The sequence below is a fragment of the Ochotona curzoniae genome, unplaced genomic scaffold (genome assembly GCF_017591425.1).
Source record: "Ochotona curzoniae isolate NIBS_2020 unplaced genomic scaffold, NIBS_Ocur_1.0 contig_2364, whole genome shotgun sequence".
Lineage (NCBI taxonomy): Eukaryota > Metazoa > Chordata > Mammalia > Lagomorpha > Ochotonidae > Ochotona > Ochotona curzoniae.
This window is the reverse complement of record NW_024465434.1, coordinates 109,609-127,756: the sequence shown is the minus strand read 5'-3', so window position 1 is coordinate 127,756 and position 18,148 is coordinate 109,609. Positions and strand designations below refer to the sequence as shown.

At 39.8% G+C, this 18,148-nt stretch overlaps 2 protein-coding genes across 2 annotated transcripts in view; both read left to right on the top strand.

Annotated features, from left to right (window-relative positions):
* Positions 1-8,841, top strand: part of ROCK1 (Rho associated coiled-coil containing protein kinase 1) — a 123,474-nt gene extending 114,633 nt beyond the window's left edge. Inside the window, exons 28-33 of the mRNA XM_040974022.1 lie at positions 622-692; positions 867-955; positions 4,664-4,742; positions 4,902-5,163; positions 5,695-5,902; positions 7,325-8,841. Of these exons, the coding sequence (XP_040829956.1) occupies positions 622-692; positions 867-955; positions 4,664-4,742; positions 4,902-5,163; positions 5,695-5,902; positions 7,325-7,328 (713 nt within the window). The 3' untranslated portion in view covers positions 7,329-8,841. The remainder of the gene's footprint in view (positions 1-621; positions 693-866; positions 956-4,663; positions 4,743-4,901; positions 5,164-5,694; positions 5,903-7,324) is intronic.
* A 1,291-nt stretch (positions 8,842-10,132) lies between these two features.
* USP14 (ubiquitin specific peptidase 14) overlaps positions 10,133-18,148 on the top strand; it is a 52,455-nt gene continuing 44,439 nt past the window's right edge. The window contains exon 1 of the mRNA XM_040974020.1: positions 10,133-10,431. The gene's annotated coding sequence lies outside the window, so the exon portion shown is untranslated. The remainder of the gene's footprint in view (positions 10,432-18,148) is intronic.

Below are 18,148 nucleotides of genomic sequence, written 5' to 3'. Positions count from 1 at the left end.
ACTTAGGATAATTAAACACTCTCCCAATCAAATTTGAACAGTTTTATTGTAATCATTACGGGTGTGTCATATCAGAATGTTGTGCTAAGAAAACAAATAAAATGCTTGTCTCTTATTCTTTATACCTAGTTGATTCTGCTGCATTCCTTATTTCCTTATCTTCTATTCTTGTCTTCTGTGAGTAATAGGCTACTTCTGTACTTTTGCTTGCTCCTCCTTGTTGTAAATCATGGCTCTGAACTGTTGTACTTGCTGCCTAATTTTTTTTGGCTAAGTATTTTTATATGAATGTTAAATTATTGAATTTAAAGTCTTCTGTTTCATGTACCATTTAAGCTGCAATCCATTCCAGTCTTGCCTGGCTATTGAGAATATTGTTACTTCATACTTTTTAAATTGAGTACTAAATTTTCATTTTATTAAAAAGTGGCTTGGCATTTTTTGTGCAATATCTGTATGGCCATTAAAGTTTATTTGTGTGATTGAAGCATGGAAGACCGTATTACAGCATTTATTCATTTAGTTGTGTTCAGTTGCCTGTTGCTGCATGCTATCAACTTGTAATAATTTTTCTTTGTGTTACAAAGGAAAACTCAGTACTGTGTATCCTTTTTCTCCTAGAGTCAAGAATTGAAGGTTGGCTTTCTGTACCAAATAGGGGAAATATTAAGCGATATGGCTGGAAAAAACAGGTACTGTATGCCTAATCTTTTTCTGATACTTTGATGTATATGATTGTATTAACTGTTCTGTTATCATTGATTTTAGACTATATAATATAGATATAAATGATAAATATTATGCATGTTACTTTAACTCAATGTTTCTCTTGGTAACTCTTCCCTTTTTTTTCTTTTTCATTTCAGTATGTTGTGGTAAGCAGCAAAAAAATTTTGTTCTATAATGATGAACAGGATAAGGAGCAATCTAATCCGTCCATGGTACTGGACATAGAGTAAGTTGTCTTTGAATTTTAATGTCTATTGAGTGTTAACTTGTGATGAACAATTATTTTTAAAGTAGCAATTCAAATTCTTTTAATTTGAACAGTGTTATTTAATTTTCTGATTTCTTAGCAAACTTAAATATTTCTTAACTTATGTTAAATCTTAAGATGTCAGATGGAAGCTTTGTGTACCTAATCCATGTATTGAAAGGACAGATATTTAAAGTGTTTAAGGGTCTTGGATTCAGAAGTCATCTAAAGATTTTAGAATTCATGGGCCTGGTACCATGGCCTAGCAGCTAAGGTCCTCACCTTGAACGTGCCAGGATCCCATATGGGTGCCGGTTCTAATCCCGGCAGCTCCACTTCCCATCCAGCTCCTTGCTCGTCACCTGGGAAAGCAGTTGAGGACAGCCCAAAGCCTTGGGATCCTGCACCCACGTGGGAGACCTGGAGGAGATTCCTGGCTGCTGGCTTCGGATCGGCACAGCACCGGCCATTGTGCTCACTTGGGGAGTAAATCATCGGACAAAAGATCTTCCTCTCTGTCTCTCCTCTTCTCTGTATATCTGACTTTGTAATAAAAATAAGTAAATCTTTAAAAAAAAGATTTTAGAATTCTTTAGTTGCTGTTAAGAGACATAAATAAAAATATCTGCCCTTTGTTAGTAATATAGATTTTTCAGAATATAGTTTGCTTTCCTTATTCATTCTGAAACCCTGCCTTTATTACCTTTGATGCTGTAATATGTATAAAGATGGTAAGCTCCATATTTAAGGAGCTTACAGACTACCAGTAGAAAAGGTAAAACATATGCAACATAATAGAAATTACAAGTGAGCTGTAGTTAAGTGTTATTCAAGAGAAATGTAAACATCGCCTAAAGTGAAATATTGTCATTCCTTTGTGACTAAATACTTGTGGAACTTACTACAGTTAGAGTGCACTTTTTGGATTGACTTATTTAAACCAAATGGTCTCTAGGTGAAACCATTTTGTTGCAAGTGCTAGAATTCCATTCTTTTAAATGACTGAGTAGTATTTGATGGAGTAGGTGTACCACAGTTTCTTTATCCACTCTTTGGATGAGCATCTGAGTTGTTTCCATGTTTTTGCTATTGTAGGTTTTGCTGTTGTAAATATATGATTACATATTACTTTCTCATATGCAGATTTCATTTTGTTTGGATATATTCTCAGAAGTCGAATAGCTGTGTCATATGACAGATCAATTTTCAGTTCTCTTAGCACTCTCCACACTGACTTACATAGTGACTGTATGTTCTTTCTGATGTAAGCCAACCTTCATAGAAAATACAAGATCAACATGCATGGACAATAGTCATCTAGAGGAACTGTATAAAGACTCAATATCAGGACACAATTAAATATCAGAATGATGGACTTAGGAATTTTTTTTTTTTTTAAGATTTATTTATTTATTGGAAAGATATACAGAGAGGAGGAGAGACAGAGAGGAAGATCTTCTGTCCGATGATTCACTCCCCAAGTGAGCGCAACGGCCGTTGCTATGCCGATCTGAAGCCAGCAGCCCAGGAACTTCTTCTGGGTCTCCCACAGGGGTGCAGGGTCCCAAAGCCTTGGGCCTTCCTCGACTGCTTTCCCAGGCCACAAGCAGGGAGCTGGATGGGAAATGGAGCCGCCGGGATTAGAACCAGCGCCCATATGGGATCCCTGCGCGTTCAAGGCAATGACTTTAGCTGCTAGGCCACGCCGCCGGGCCCTACTTAGGACTGTTTTTGAAGGACTATACTATTGTAATAATGTAGGGGGAGGGTGGAACTGTATTTAAATAAATACATAAATAAATAAGAATCCAGAGCCTATGAAGCTGTTTTTAGATAGATAGATAGATAGATAGATAGATAGATAGATAGATAGATAGATAGATAATGCAAAATGAATTGAGCCAGGTGCTATAGTATGTTTACTTGATGCTTTTTGGAGAGCCCCCCTTTTATATTATTACTTTTTATTAAAGAGCTCAGAGATGCTGGCTTACTCCTGAGTGCCCATAGCAGCTATACTGCTGAGCTGAAGCCAGAATCTCAATCCAGGTCTCCTGCATTGGTGGCAGCAACAGTCACATGAGCCATCAATGCTGCCTCCCAGGGTTTATAGCACATGAAGCTGAATTCAGAGGCAGAGCCAGGACTCAAACCCAGGTCTTCCACCTGTTTCACTAATTTTTTTTTTTTTTTTAAAGAAAATCATTGGTTTTGACAACTTAAGCAATCGGCTTAAATGGAATAATCACCTTTAATATGAGGAGTCAATGTGATGGGTCAGCTGGCTGATCTTCCCCTTGCAAGCACTTTGTGTGCTGGCTGCTTCACTTCCCATCCAGCTCCTGCTTATGGCCTGGGAAAGCAGTGGAGGGCAGCCACTTGCATGGGAGACCAGAGTGAAGCCTGAGTTCCTGGCATCTATGTCAGCCCAGTTCAGGCTGTTGGCGAGCGTTTGGAGAATAAACAAGCAGATGGGAACTGGTGCTGTCTCTCTCTGCCTCTGTGCCCCTCAAATTTAAAAAAGAAAAAAGTAAATGTAATGCAAGTATTTCACAGTCTGTGGCAAACCTTACCTTAGTCATTTGGTTAATGATACTTTAAGAAAAGATCAGTGCATCGGATTTTTAAAGTGACTGCTGTTTTTATTCCAAAATATGTTTGCCTGCCTACAGTTTCTTAAGGTATTCTTTAAGCTTTGCACAATTTCAAATCACTTTTTTTATTTAATAAGAGGCAGTGGTTAAGCCTTTTTTTTTTCTCTACATGGGGGTCTGTTCTTTGTTAATTTTTTTTTACTGTCATTGACTTCAAACCCTCTAATCTTGTTGTGTACCTGCTACTAGTGTCAAGTTTTTTTAATTAGCCTCATGGGATGTTCTACATTAATACAATCATGTCTTCAGATAATTATAGCTTCGTTTTTGTTATGGTTCGGTCTTCATGCCTTCATCACATGTGTAGATTCATATGACCACCGCAACAGTCAAAATACAGAACATGTCCAGAGCAGGACCCCTGCGCTGCCCTTGACAGTAGCAGGCAGCTGCAGGGCCCCACCCAGCATGGCTGACCCCTGGCAGCACTAATCTGTTCTCTCTCTTTACATAAATTAAATAAAAGTAGTCTAATCTTTTGTGATCAGCTCTTTTTACTTACATTAGTTTCCTTGAGCTCAAAGTTGCAATTTATTTGTTGTTAATGGTGAGTAGTTTCATGCTTTGAACTTGATTAACCATTCATTTGGTTGTTTTTAGCTTTTGTCTAGTGTAAGTAAACCTGCTGTAAACATTCCAGTACAGGGTTTTATATAGACATAAATTTTCATTTCCTAGAATAAAGACCCAAGAGTACAATTTCGGGGTCCTAAGATAAGTATGCACTTAATTTAGATTTGTAATAAATTTGAATCTGCAAATTTAAATTTTCTGTAGCTGTGTGTGAGTGATCTAGCTGCTCTGTATCTTCACTAGCATTTGATGTGAATATTATTTTTATCTTTAAAATTCTGATAGTACAGTGATGCTCCTTGTGGTTAAAAATATGCATTGTTAAAATTTGTGCTGTTGATCCATGTGCTTTCATCTGCTTACTTGCCACATGTATGTTCACTTCAGAAAAATGTCTTTTACAATGAACGAGTATAATGAGTTTGTATAATGGTCTCTATTGTGTTTGTTTTCACTTTAGTAAATTGTTTCATGTTCGACCTGTAACTCAAGGAGATGTATACAGAGCTGAGACAGAAGAAATTCCTAAAATATTTCAGGTAAAAAAATTGAATTTGTAATTTAAAAGCTTTTACCTAATGCTGAATATGTTTGTGAAGTAAATTAAAAATACCCAATCCTTTTATACATTGGAACTTTAATGTGTATGTATACGCTAGGATCTTTTGAAGACATCTTTTTATCATTCCTGATTATAGATACTATATGCAAATGAAGGTGAATGTAGAAAAGATGCTGAGGTGGAACCAGTACAACAAGCTGAAAAAACCAATTTCCAGAATCACAAAGGCCATGAGTTCATTCCTACGCTCTACCACTTCCCCGCCAACTGTGAGGCCTGTGCCAAGCCTCTGTGGCATGTCTTCAAGCCACCTCCTGCCCTAGAGTGTCGCAGGTGCCACTTCAAGTGCCACAGAGACCACCTGGATAAGAAAGAGGACTTAATCTCTCCATGTAAAGGTAAGGTATCATAATTACTTCAAAAAATCTATAGCAGGTTTTGTTTTGAGTGTAGCGATTTCTATTAGTATAAAGATGAAAAGAGGCAGATTACAAGAAGTGATATTTTGGCACTGGTGGAACAAGATGTAGTGCTCATTTCACAGTGTTGAACATTGTCGCAGAAACTCACTCCCTTGTTAAGTTCATGTCATGAAGAAATTAACTTTGAAAAAAGTTCTATGAGTGAATTTCACTGTATTTCACTGTATTCTTTGTGTTTGTTTGGTAGACAAAAATATCTTCTAAAGTAGCAGTGATAGCTCAGTGTAAAAACTGCAGGGTATAGCTATTTTAAGATCAGAGGTGTAAGTTCTATAAATATGTTTATTTGTTTCACTTCTCCATTTTTCCCTATTTCTAATTTTTCATTGAAGAACAGTATTTTTCAAGCTAAGTAGGCATGCCAAAATTTTTAAAACTTGAGAACTTATGCATCTTTTTTTTCTTTAGTATTAAGGGGTTTTAATTGTGCTTTCATTTCCCGGACAGTGAGTTACGATGTAACGTCAGCCAGAGATATGCTGCTCCTAGCCTGCTCTCAGGATGAACAAAAAAAATGGGTAACTCACTTAGTGAAGAAGATCCCTAAGAATCCACCGTCTGGTTTCGTCCGTGCCTCCCCTCGAACGCTTTCTACCAGATCCACTGCAAATCAGTCTTTCCGGAAAGTGGTCAAAAATACATCTGGAAAAGCTAGGTAAAAATCAAGATGTTAACCTTTTTTTTTTTAACAAAGGTGGAAGTGATTAGATAACACCTACTAAAATCTCAGTAATTGGCTATTTTTCACCACAGATGGCATCCATTTCTTACTGGATATTTATGTATAACTTACAGTTTCAGTACTTTATAAATTATACATTAATGTGATATCCATGTAGTGCCATGTCAAATTTTATTCTCATAGATCTGTATATATGATGCATATGTGATGTTACATGTTTTAATTTACTTGTATTTATATCTTTATATCTTTAAGGAAAATAGATTGATCTAAACTTTTTTTTAAAAAAAAGGTTTTTAAATTATGTTCGCATAGATGTTTTTGAAATATCAAAAGTATTTGATATAATCAGTGACTGTAGTGTTGCCAGAAAACTTCCCGATTAAGTAGTACTGCTTTTGATGGAATTTTTTTCCAAAAATTGTTGCTATCGATATATAAAGCTTAAAGGACATAAGCTTTTCTTGAAGTTTTATTTCATTAGCTTTTTACTTTTCATATGAATATGTGAAGCCAGAGAAGTTAAACACCTTAACTTACACAAAATCACACCATCAGTTGGACCTATTTTTGTCTAATTCTAAAATCTAATTTTTGCTCCTAATAAATACCAACATTATCTTAAACCTAATCTCTAAATTTAGAGGGCCATTTGAGTCTGTAAGCCAAGACGTAACACTGATTTGACTCTGTTAACATTACTGCTGTCTTCCGGGCAGGCTTACAACTGTCTAACTTATCCTTTTTCTTGCCTCCCACTGCCAGTAACCATTTCTAATTCTTTGAAATGTTTTACCGCCTCTCCTTCCTCTGTATTCTCCAGCTGCCACACCATTCAGTTACATTATTTCCCTCCTGACTGGATTCTGTACAGTGTTAGTTCAACCTTTACCTATTTTGATTACGTAATATGTTTGAAAATAGTAGGTACAGGACCTGGTACAGTAGCCTACTAGCTAAATCTACACCTTGCATCCTCCAATTTTCCATATGGGTAATGGTTTCTGTCCCGGCTAACCTGCTTCCCATCCTGCACCCACGTGGGAGACCTGGAAGAAGCTTCTGGCTCTGGATCAGCTCAGCTCCAGCTTTTGCAACCAATTAGGGAGTGAACCAGCGGATGGAAGATCTTTCTGTCTCTCCTTCTCTCTGTAGTTCTGCCTTTCTGATAAAAACAAATAAATCTTTTTTAAAAATGAAAATAGTAAGAACAAAAAGAAATAAACTTGAGTATATCTTTCTTTTGTCTATGTTCTAAATCTTATGTAATTGCTAATTATTTCAAGTGAAAGTACATGTATTTTCCTTTGCCTCCAGTATTTGTCTCTTGCAATTTTGAAGTGAGTACATTTCTTAATTAAGTTTTTTGTGTGTGTCTCTGCTTCTCCCCAACAGTTAACCGTGTGACCTACTGCTTCATGGAATCATGTGGACTGGTACCTGATAAACCAGGCTTCTTTAACCAAGCAGAGCAGACAGGCTGTTTCTTTCACACAGTATCACAGGCTTCAGGGTTATGATTGCTGTTATTCTGTCCTTGCTTTGGCACAAAAGCACACTGAGGGAAAAAAAAAAATTTTTTTTTTGCGGGTTTGCCTACAGGTAGATTAGATTAATTATTACTATGTAATGCAAATACAATTGGGGGAAGCTTAGCTAGATTTTTTTTTTTTAAAAAAAAAAAGGTGCTGCCTTTTTGAATTTTTAGAAAACGCCTGTCAATTGTGATAGAACAGTTTTCCTCATCTGCGTGAGAAGGGACTTTCACTTTCAAGTGGAACGGCCATCACTATCAAGATCAGCTCATGGAAGGAGTAAAGAAAATATCTCAAAATGAGACAGACTGAAAATTTTTTTATGACTTAAGTTTTTGTGCTCTTGCAAGACTATACTAAACTATTTTCAGAAGGCAGTGGTATCACTTGAACTTCAGTGCCCACACTGTAGAATTTAAAAAGCCTTACTGTTGATTTCCCTGGTGGACTTAATGGAGAAATTTAATAGCTTACATTTTGCTTTACAGAATACTGTATATGTCTCAGCAAGTTTGTAGAATGGGGAATGGGAAAGACAAGAAAATTACATTTAATCTATGCATTTTGCCAAGCCATATTGAGTTCTTTTACTACTAGAGACATTAGGAACTAACTGTACAAAAGAACCAAGTTTCAAAGCGTTTTGTGGACTACATCATGCCTGTAATTGTATAATGTATTTCCTTGTGGTTTTAAGTGATAAAGACATTAAGTTAACAAACATAAAAATGTATGCACTGTTTGGAATGTAAATTATTCTTAGAACACTTTCAATGGGAGTTGAATTGCCCTTTTAGTGCCTTAATTTGAGAGAATTATTTTACTGCCATGAGTAAACATAGGAATTTCAGAAAACATTTTCAAAAGGTTACGTATGACAGTAGGTTTTTCATTGATAATTGGTTTAATTATTTAGAGGTTTGTTGGCCTTTGATAAATTAAGTACAATCTTTGCATCAGACTACCTGCTACAATGTTAAATGTCTTAATAAAACTGTCTGCAAAATGTAGAAGGCTGCACCAGTATAAAAAAATTATGGTAACACTTTATGATGTTTTCCAGTTAACATAGGAATTACAAGATAAATACTGTTAAACTCTTACCCAGTTACAAGAGTTGACTCATAAGGGCAGTATGATTTATTGTTTATTTTTTTAACCAAATACCTCCTCAGTAATTTATAATGGCTTTGCAGTAATGTGTATCAAATAAGAAGCACTGGAAAACTGATCGTCTCTAGGATGATATGCATGTTTCAAGTGGTATTAAAAGCCGCACTGATGGATATGTAATAATAAACATATCTGTTATTAATATGCTAATGACTCTGCTCATTTAATGAGAAATAAAAGTAATTTATGGATGGATACCTATAATTATGACTAGTATGGTGTTTTCTAATGGCCGTACAGCAAATACAAAGCATAATACCAGTTAGTAAATGTAGCTAAATTCCGTGACTAGATTTAAATATATTTTTAAAAGATGAACCCTCATCTGAGTTTAGAGCTACAAGAGTGGCTATAATTTGGCCCTGGCGCAGTAGCCTAGCAGCTAAGGTCCAAACCTTGCACACACAGGGATCCCATATGGATGCTGATTCTAATCCCAGCAGCCTCGCTTCCCATCTAGCTCTCTGCTTGTGACCTGAGAAAGCAGTCTAGGATGGCCCAAAGCTTTGAGACCCTGCACCTGCATAGGAGACCCAGAAGAAACTCTGGGTTCTTGGCTTCAGATCAGCTCAGCTCAGGCTATTGTGGCCGGCCACTTGGGGAGTGAACCAGCCAACAGATCTTCCTCACTGTGTCTCTGCTCCTCTCTGTAAATCTGACTTTCCAATAAAAATAAATAAGTCTTTTTTAAAAAGTGGCAATAATTCAAACTAAAAGAATCTCTTCTTGTCAGAAAAAGTTTATATAGATCTCTTGAATTTCTATACACCCTTTATCCTGGGTGATTATTTGTACAGTAAGCAAGCTTGGTACATTCGCTGTCTAGTAAAGACAGCGTCTCTCACAGTGAAAGGCAGACAGATTTGCCTTGGTTCATTATAGAGAACCCAATATCCTTCAGCTTGGTTGGCTTGGGCCATCTTCGATTGCTTTTCCTGGCCATTCCCAGGGAGCTGAATCAGAGGTGAGTAGTAGATGGGACAGGACCCAGCACCCTTATGCGCTGCTGGTATCACGGGTGGTCATTCTACCCACTGCACAATACCGATCTTAAACTCTTAACTCTATGAGATATTAGCATTCCTAGATATTCTGTAGTTTGTAAAAAAGGAAACAATTTGAACTGGTTAATATAGTGTTCTAGAGCACGCAGCTGCACATCTCAGGTTTCTCAATGGAATGTGAAAGCAGTTTTTGAAAGAAAACAATGATGAGGATCCAGCATGGAAGCCTAGCAGCTAAAATCCTTACCTTGCACATGCCAGGATCCCATATGGCACTGGTTCTAATCCCAGCAGCCTCCTTTCCCTTCCAGCTCCCTGCTTGTGGCCTTGGTAAGCAGTCGAGGATGGCCCAAAGCCTTGGGACCCTGCACCCACGTGGGAGACCCAGAAGAAGCTCCCGGTTCCTGCCTTTGGATCGGCTCAGTTCTAGCCACCGCAGCAGCGTGGGGAGTGTCTCTCCTCCTCTGTATATTTGACTTTCTAATAAAAATAAAATAAATCTTAAAGAAGAACAATCATGAGTTTCAATCCTCTTAGGTTTAGTATATTTCATAAATTGTTCCCTATTGTTTAGGAGGGAAATCTGTCTTGGTTTTGCTAAGCTTTATGGCATGAACTCATCACTCGTTCATGGTAGGCTGGAATGTGCATCTTTAAAGGAACATTTTATCAAATGTAAAGTAATGTAACAATCAGTTTCATTTTTTTCCTCTACTAAAGGTCCTTGGTTATTGGTTACAACCTGTTAAGAAGCTAAAAGGAAATGATCAGTATCATCGACACTACCGAGGGTTTTTTTTTTTTTTTTATGAAACGCTCTCTGACATCTCTAATAAGAATTCCTAGGTCTGCCATGTATACCCCTGTTTTTTTAAAAAGTTATTTATTTGAATATTGTTAGCAGAGAGAGATTTTCTAACGGCCGATTTGCTCTCTAAAGGGTCAGGGCTGGACCAGGCCAAAGGGAGGAGCTGGCAGCTTCGTTTACGTGTCCCATGTGGGTACGGGGGGGCCCAGGCTTTTTGACCAAGTTCCACTGGATCAGATGTAGAGCAGCCTCCATTGGGATGCCAGCACTGCAGACCAGAGCTTGCCCCACCCCAGGGTGGTTTCCCACATTGCCATTCTGCTGATGCATGTAGTCATTGTAGTAAACACTGCCACCTATAGGTCTATTGATTCATCTCCCTCATGCAACTGATATTTTTTTAAATTTATTTTTGCCTACTTCGGCAGAGTCAAAGGACAGAAAGAGAACTCTTCTTCTGTTCTATCCACAAGTGACCACAGTGGCCCCCAAGTGGGGCCAAAGCCAAGAGGTGGGAACTCAATCCAGGTCCCCCCGTGGTGTGGCAGGAACCGAATCACATGAGTCATCACCATGCCTCCCAGGATCTGCTTTAACAGGACACTGGGGTCAGAATGGAAACCAGCCACTCTTAATATGGGGCCCTCTCATGGGATACCAGCCTGATGGCATTCTAGGCCCTCGCCCTGACTGCTACAAGCATTTGTGAATTAAATCAATGAATGAATTATCTTTCCCTGTTTGTCTCTATGCCATTCAAATTGAAGAAAAAAAATTATATTACTGACTGGCAACTCCATAAAAAGAATGAATTTTCTAGGCCCCAGTGCAATAGCCTAGTGGCTAAATCTTTGCCTTGCATGTATCAGGATCCTGTATGGGTGCCATTTTATGTTCCAGTTGCTGCACTTCCAGCTCTCTGCTTGTGGCCTAGGAAAGCAGCAGGGGACGACCTGATGAAGCCCCTGTGACCCTGTAGCTATGTAGGAGACCCAGAAGCTCCTGCCTCCTGGCTTCAGATAGGCTCAGCTCCAGCCATTGCAGCCACTTGTGGAGTGAAGCAATGGTTGGATGAAAGATCTTTGTCTCTCCTCTGTATATCTGCCTTTCCAAGAAAAATAGTCTTTAAAAAGAGTGAATTTCCCTGCCACATCACCTGAATTGTGATAGCCTCAATTAATTGCTTTGACCGTATGTATGCTTTCAGTTCACCCAGTTCTCACCTAAATAGTTCATATGTATTATCTGGTATTTAAAATTTGATGTTTTTTTCCTTAAAGATTTAATTATTTGGAAATCAGAGAGATTAAGTGAAAGAGCAAGGGACATTCCATCTACTGGTTCACTCCCCATCTAGCAGTAATGGCCAGTACCAGAAATTATTTTGTTCTAAATAATCTGTTCTGTAGCATTCACATGGAACCAAAAAAGAGACAGTCTTTTAAATCTGATTCTTGTATACATAGGGTGTAGGCATAAAACCCTCCAACCCTGGGCCCAGGCCAAAGAACATATGAGGGACAAAAACCTGTTTAACCTCTTTGGTGTTGTCCTCCACTCTCACCTTTCCTCCCCCAGACCAAGGGCGCATCACCTGCCCCTGGCCTCCCAGGACCCCCTCAAGTTGTATATTTTTAACAAACTATCACCGGGGTCGGCATTATGCAGGTTAAGCCACGAACTGCAACAAGTGGTGGGTTAATTCCCTGTGCCTAAATACTGGCCTGGTGGACAGACTATGCCCAAGCCATAGCAGGCATAGCTATAGAATGGGAAACGATGTATGGGAGTGACTAGGGTAAGAATTTTTAGTGTAAACGTGATGAGCTTTTCTGTAGAATCAAAGAAATCTGAATGTGAGAATCAAGTGATTTGGAAATGACAGATGTGCTTAAAGAACATTCCGTGTTGACTAGGGAGGCGTCTACATATTTCCGCGCTGTTTTCTGCTCCCACACACTAGCTACCACAAGTCTTGGTACAAGTGTGTATAGTTTCTGGAAGGAAGGCAGTGACTAATCTTGTTGCCATGGCTCCAGGTGAATTGCCAGTCTGGAAACCAGAATGCTATTTTTTTTTTTAACAGAGCCTGCGTGCTTGCTCAGAAAGTACTGGCGAGCACAGGAATGAATTTAACACAGTTGCTTCTATTGCTGCCTCTCTGTTCCCATCTTATTTTCTGCTACCAGATTCCAAAAGTCTTGCCCCAAAGTATAGAATATTCAAACAATTGTGTACCTAAACTGTAAATGAACGTGTTGAAGAGAGGCACTACTCAAGAAATTTAAATTTCAGAGCCTGGGTGGATATTCAGAACAAAATAAAAATAGAACTATCTGACATCTTTGCTTTCAAGATGCTGGCTTTGTGGAGGTCTACAAGAATCTCAGATCTCTCATTTCAAACTAGTCAGGAAGAAGCGTGCCTGCTTCCGTATTGGAGAAATAAAATTTTTGTTCCAGAATCACTTGAATTATTTTCCAGAACTGAACAGATGTGGTCTCTATCCCCATATAAGAACTGTGAAAACAAATGCCAATTTCAAGTGATTTAGTAGATAAACTTCTCACATTTAAGTTATAGCACATATATAAATTATATTAGACAACCTAAAATTTAAATGTGTTAATGCAAGTGAATATTAATGGGCATCACCTTTAAGTAACTTAAGGAGGCGCCAGCCCAATGACTCAATTCACTAATTCTCTGCCTGCAAGCTCTGGCCCCCCACATGGGTGCCGGTTCGTGTCCTGGCTGCTCCACTTTTCATCCAGCTCCCTGCTTTGGCCTGGGAAAGCAGCAGAGGATGGCCCAAAGTCTTGGGACCCTGTATCCATCTAGAAGACTCCAAAGTAACACCTCGCTTCACCTCAGCTCAAGTCACTGTGGCCACGTCAGGAGTGAACCAGTGGGTGGAAGATCTTTCTCTCCTTCTCTGTAAATTTGACTTTCCATCAAAAATAAACAAGTCTTTTTTTAAAAAAAAAAAAGTAGGCAGATATCAGGATACCTGTTCTGGAGTTAACTTATTAAGATAGTTGCTTATTTCCATAGTGCCAGAAATAGCATATCTTCGTTGCATAATTAAAAGAGAATCACAAAGCAAAAAGAGCTAGGAAACTTATGGAATAACTATTTGCTCAGATAAATGTACAAAGGCACTTCAAAAAGTTTGCAGAAAAGCTAAACTGAAAGATCACTTTATGAGGGCCAGTGCTGCAGTGCATAGCAGGTACAGTTGTTGCCTCAAGGAAATCCATATTGGCACCTGATCAAATCCTGGCTGTTCCAGTTCTGATCCAGCTCTCTGTTAACCTGCTTGGGAAGGTGACAGACGGTGGTCCCAGTGTTTGAGCTCCTGCACGCACAAGGAGGATCTGGAAGAAGCTCCTAGCTCCGGGCTTTGGTTCAGCTCAGCACTGAACCAGAATGAACCAGAGAATGCAAAGTTCTCTCTTTTCTCTATAACTCTGCCTTTCAAATAAACACATCTTTTTTTTTTTTTTCAAGTTCCTGTTTGGTGCAAAACATTTTTGAAATCCATACATTGCTTTTTCACAATATGCATTTTTCCATGAATATTTTGTAGGTCCTTCATACTGTGAGACTTGGCTTATATAAATACCCATGAATTTAACATTATATTGATTTTTGGAGATAATGTTTTGTTTTACAGTAAAGAATAAAATAGATATCCCTGAGTTCATTCTGAAATACACATCTACCGAAGTTTGGCTAACAAATACAGAAGGAATAGAGGAGAACCAAAATGCCTTTGCAACACCACAGCAAGAATTGCTGCAGGCCAGGCTCACAGATGAATGCCAAAATCAACTGGAAAGCCTGAAATGCAAGATATTTGCATAGCCTCAGGGAATCACCCCCAAGAAGCTTATAACTGCTTATAAATTGGTGTCACACATTCTTTGGTATTTTTCCTCCTGGGAAAGGAAACTCAATCCCTCTCTCTTTGCAAGGATTCACAGCTAAAGAACACGGCCTGGGGCCCGGCGCGGTGGCGCAAGTGGTTAAAGGTCCTCGCCTTGCACGCCCGGGATCCCATATGGGCGCCGGTTCTAATCCCGGCAGCCCCGCTTCCCTTCCAGCTCCCTGCCTGTGGCCTGGGAAAGCAGTCCGGCCCAAAGCTTTGGGACCCTGCACCCGCGTGGGAGACCCGGAAGAGGCTCCTGGCTTCGGATCGGCATAGTATCGACCCGTTGCGCTCACTTGGGGATGGAAGATCTTCCTCTCTGTCTCTCCTCTCTGTATATCCGCCTTTCCAATGAAAAAATAATAAAAATAAATCTTTAAAAAAAAAAAAAAGAACACAGCCTGGAAAGGGACAATAGTAACTGCACAGTAGAGAAACCTGGCAGAAACCACCCCCCCCAAGGAATCAATACTTAGCCATGTTGACGTCACATTCTCTCAGATCTGAGGCAGTCTGAGGGACACATCCCACTGTACTCTTCTCCCTCCTACTCACAAGAGTCCAAACTGGGGAAAATCTTCAAAAGCACCAAGAAAAACCCAAGAAACTGACTGGTTGGCAGAAGCTAGGAAAACAGGAGGAGTAAATGTGATGTGGTTTCCTAGATTGGATCTTTTTTTTTTCCACTATGTCATTTCCTGGTTATGGATCCACTCAGCTCTGGCCCTTGTGGTCATTGGGAGTGAATCAGGAGATGCAGTGGGGGCAGGCAGAAGGTTCTCTCTTTCTGTCTCTCCTTCTCTCTGTAGATTGGCTTTTCAAATAAAAATAAACCAACCTTTAAAACTGAGCTTTATCCTGTAATTTACATTGGGGTTTAAAATGATCAGCTTTGATGAATTAAAGAAATAGGATGATAAGCATGTTCTTTAGCATTTTGGATCTCAATACCAGGTAAGAAAGTCAGACAGGGGGACAGTCGATTGCCTGTGAAAAGGGGGTTCTGAGGACAGAGGAAATTGAAATTTGTCTTTAGATATTTTCCTGCAACTGAATTGCAAGCCCTTGCATAGATTGGGCTTTTATTTATATTTTTAAAAATTTATTTTGTTTTCATTACAAAGTCAGATATACAGAGAGAAGGAGAGACAGAGAGGAAGATCTTCTGTCCAATGATTCACTTCCCAAATGACCACAACAGCCAGTGCTGAACCAATCTGAAGCCAGGAGCCAGGAGCTCTTCTGGGTCTCTCAGGCAGGTGCAGGATCCCAAGGCTTTGGACCGTCCTCTACTGCTTTCCCAGGCCACAAGCAGGGAGCTGGATGGGAAGTGGGGCAGCTGGGATTAGAACCTGTGCCCATATGGGATCCTGGCGCATTCAAGGCGAGGACTTTAACTGCTAGGTCACGGTTCCGGGCCCAGTTTGGGCTTTTTAAAAAGATCTCTCTCTCTCTCTCTCTCTCTCTCTCTCTCTCTCTCTCTCTCTCTCTATTTTAAAGGCAGAGTGACAGTGAGAGCCAGGAGACCAATTTTCCATTCACTAGTTTGCTCCTCAAATGGCTGCGATAGCCAGGACTGGGTCAGGCTGAAGTCAGGAACCATGACTTTCTTTGGCTCTTCCATGTGGCTGCAGGGGCTTGAATACTTGAGCCCTCTTTTGTTGCTTTCCTAGGACATTATCAGGGAGCTGGACAGGAAATGGAGTAGCTGGGACTTGAACCACCAATTATAAGTTATGAGGGTATCCCATATCCAGTGGGCCACAGTGCTGGTTTTTCATTTGTTCTACCACATAGTAATGTCAACACTGCTTTTCTTGTTTATGTTGGGTGATGGCTTTGAGAAGACAGACTCCCCTCCCCAGTTAAGCCTGAATTTGTTATCCTTGCACTCAGACTTTCTATAATCACACTCCTCGTGTCCCTCCCTGCCTTATCTGCAGACATGGCCCCACACATGTGTCCTCAGCTCTATTTTCTGCTCCAGATGCAAGGTAGCTATGCAGTTTATAATTTTCTTCTCATTTTTTGATGGAATATGAGTTCTTCAGGATCCATGAGGATAGAACCAACAAATATCGATTGAATAAATGTTTGGATGGCTTTTTATTTCTTTTTCTAGAATATTCCAATTGTCTTCACCAGCCTTACAGGAGATACAGAAAGATCTTCTATTGGCAGATTCTCTACCCAGATGGCTGCAACAGCTGGAGCTGAGCTGATGTGAAGCCTGGAGCCAGGAGCCTCTTCCAGGTCTCCCATGTGGATGCAGGGTCCCAAGGACGTTGGCTGTCCTTGACTGCTTTCCAAGGCCACAAGCAGGGAGCTGGATGGGAAGCAGAACTGCCAGGATTATAACTGGCATCCATATGGGTTCATGGTGCATTCAAGGTGAGGGTTTTAGCTGCTATGATATGGTGCCAGGCCCCACATAAAATTTTTTTTATTTGAAAGTCAGATTTTACAAAGAGGAGAGACAAACAGATCTTCCATGGAAAGTGGAGCTGCCGGAACATGAACTGATGTCCATATGGGATCCCAGTGCGTGAGAGGCCACTATTGAGCCACTAACCCACTGTGCTGGGCCCTGTCATCAATATTCTGTTGCTAATTAAATATTTACTTATTTGCTTAAAGGCATAATTACAGAGAGAGAGAGACACACATAGGGTGAGAGAATCTTCCATCAACCAGTTCATTTCCCAAATGTCTGCAATGGCCAGAGCTATGCTGGTCCTAAGGCAGGAGCCAGGAGCTTCTGGGTTTTTTTCCTTGGTGCATTGGCCCAAGGACTTGGGACATTTCCTCTAATTCCCCAGACACATTAGCAGGGAACTCAGTGGGAAATGAAACAATCCGGGCACTCAGTGCTTATATGGCATGCCAGCAGCCAAGGTGGCCCCATCACCAATATTCTTAATCCTTATTCTTAATCATTCAGCAAATATATAGAATTCCTATTTGCTGCTGGGTCTGTGCTGGACTTAGGAAACACAGAGATGAACAAGATAGATGCAGCTGCTGTCCAAAATGGAACAGAAATACACAGCTAGCAGTGGCTATTGAAATATTGAGTATGATAAATTCCTGAGCTATCTAATGAAATGATTTTCGGACATTTCTGAAGGCAGTGCTAAGAAGTACTTGGCTGTTTGGGTGGGAAATATAAAACATAACTGCTATAGAAACATAAAAACTTACAAATAGTAAGTGATAAATAGAATATTAAATGCTAGAAGATAGTGAACACTGGAATGGGGTAAGCATTTAAACTCTGAGTAATGCAAAAAGCAATTGCTTAAAGAGGTAGAGAAGGCCTCCCACCCCTCAACGTGTCTTGGTGGGAGGCATAGTTAGACACTCCTTTCCGCATCCTAAAGGACAGGACATGGGCATGCTGGCCAGCTACATATTTATGCTCAGGATGCTGGATCTTAAGGGAACAAGTTAGACACAGGATTGGGACTTATGAAGACAATGCCAGGTGTGGCTGCACTGGTTATGATGAGGCCTTGCTTTTGTTCCTTGCTGCCCATATCCCATGGTCCATATCCATTTTCTGTGCCTGGTTCACTGTTTTTCATATTGATTCTGTTGGCTATTTTTTCTCCCTACCACTCAGTTCTCATGTTGCTTACAGTCAAGAGCTGTAATTCAGCGATGCACTGATTCAGTCTGTACACAGTTTAATATTTCTATTCCATATTGGGTCTTTTTAGGCCATAACACTGCTTTACATTGAATGCCTTGGATTGAAAACCAGTGTGT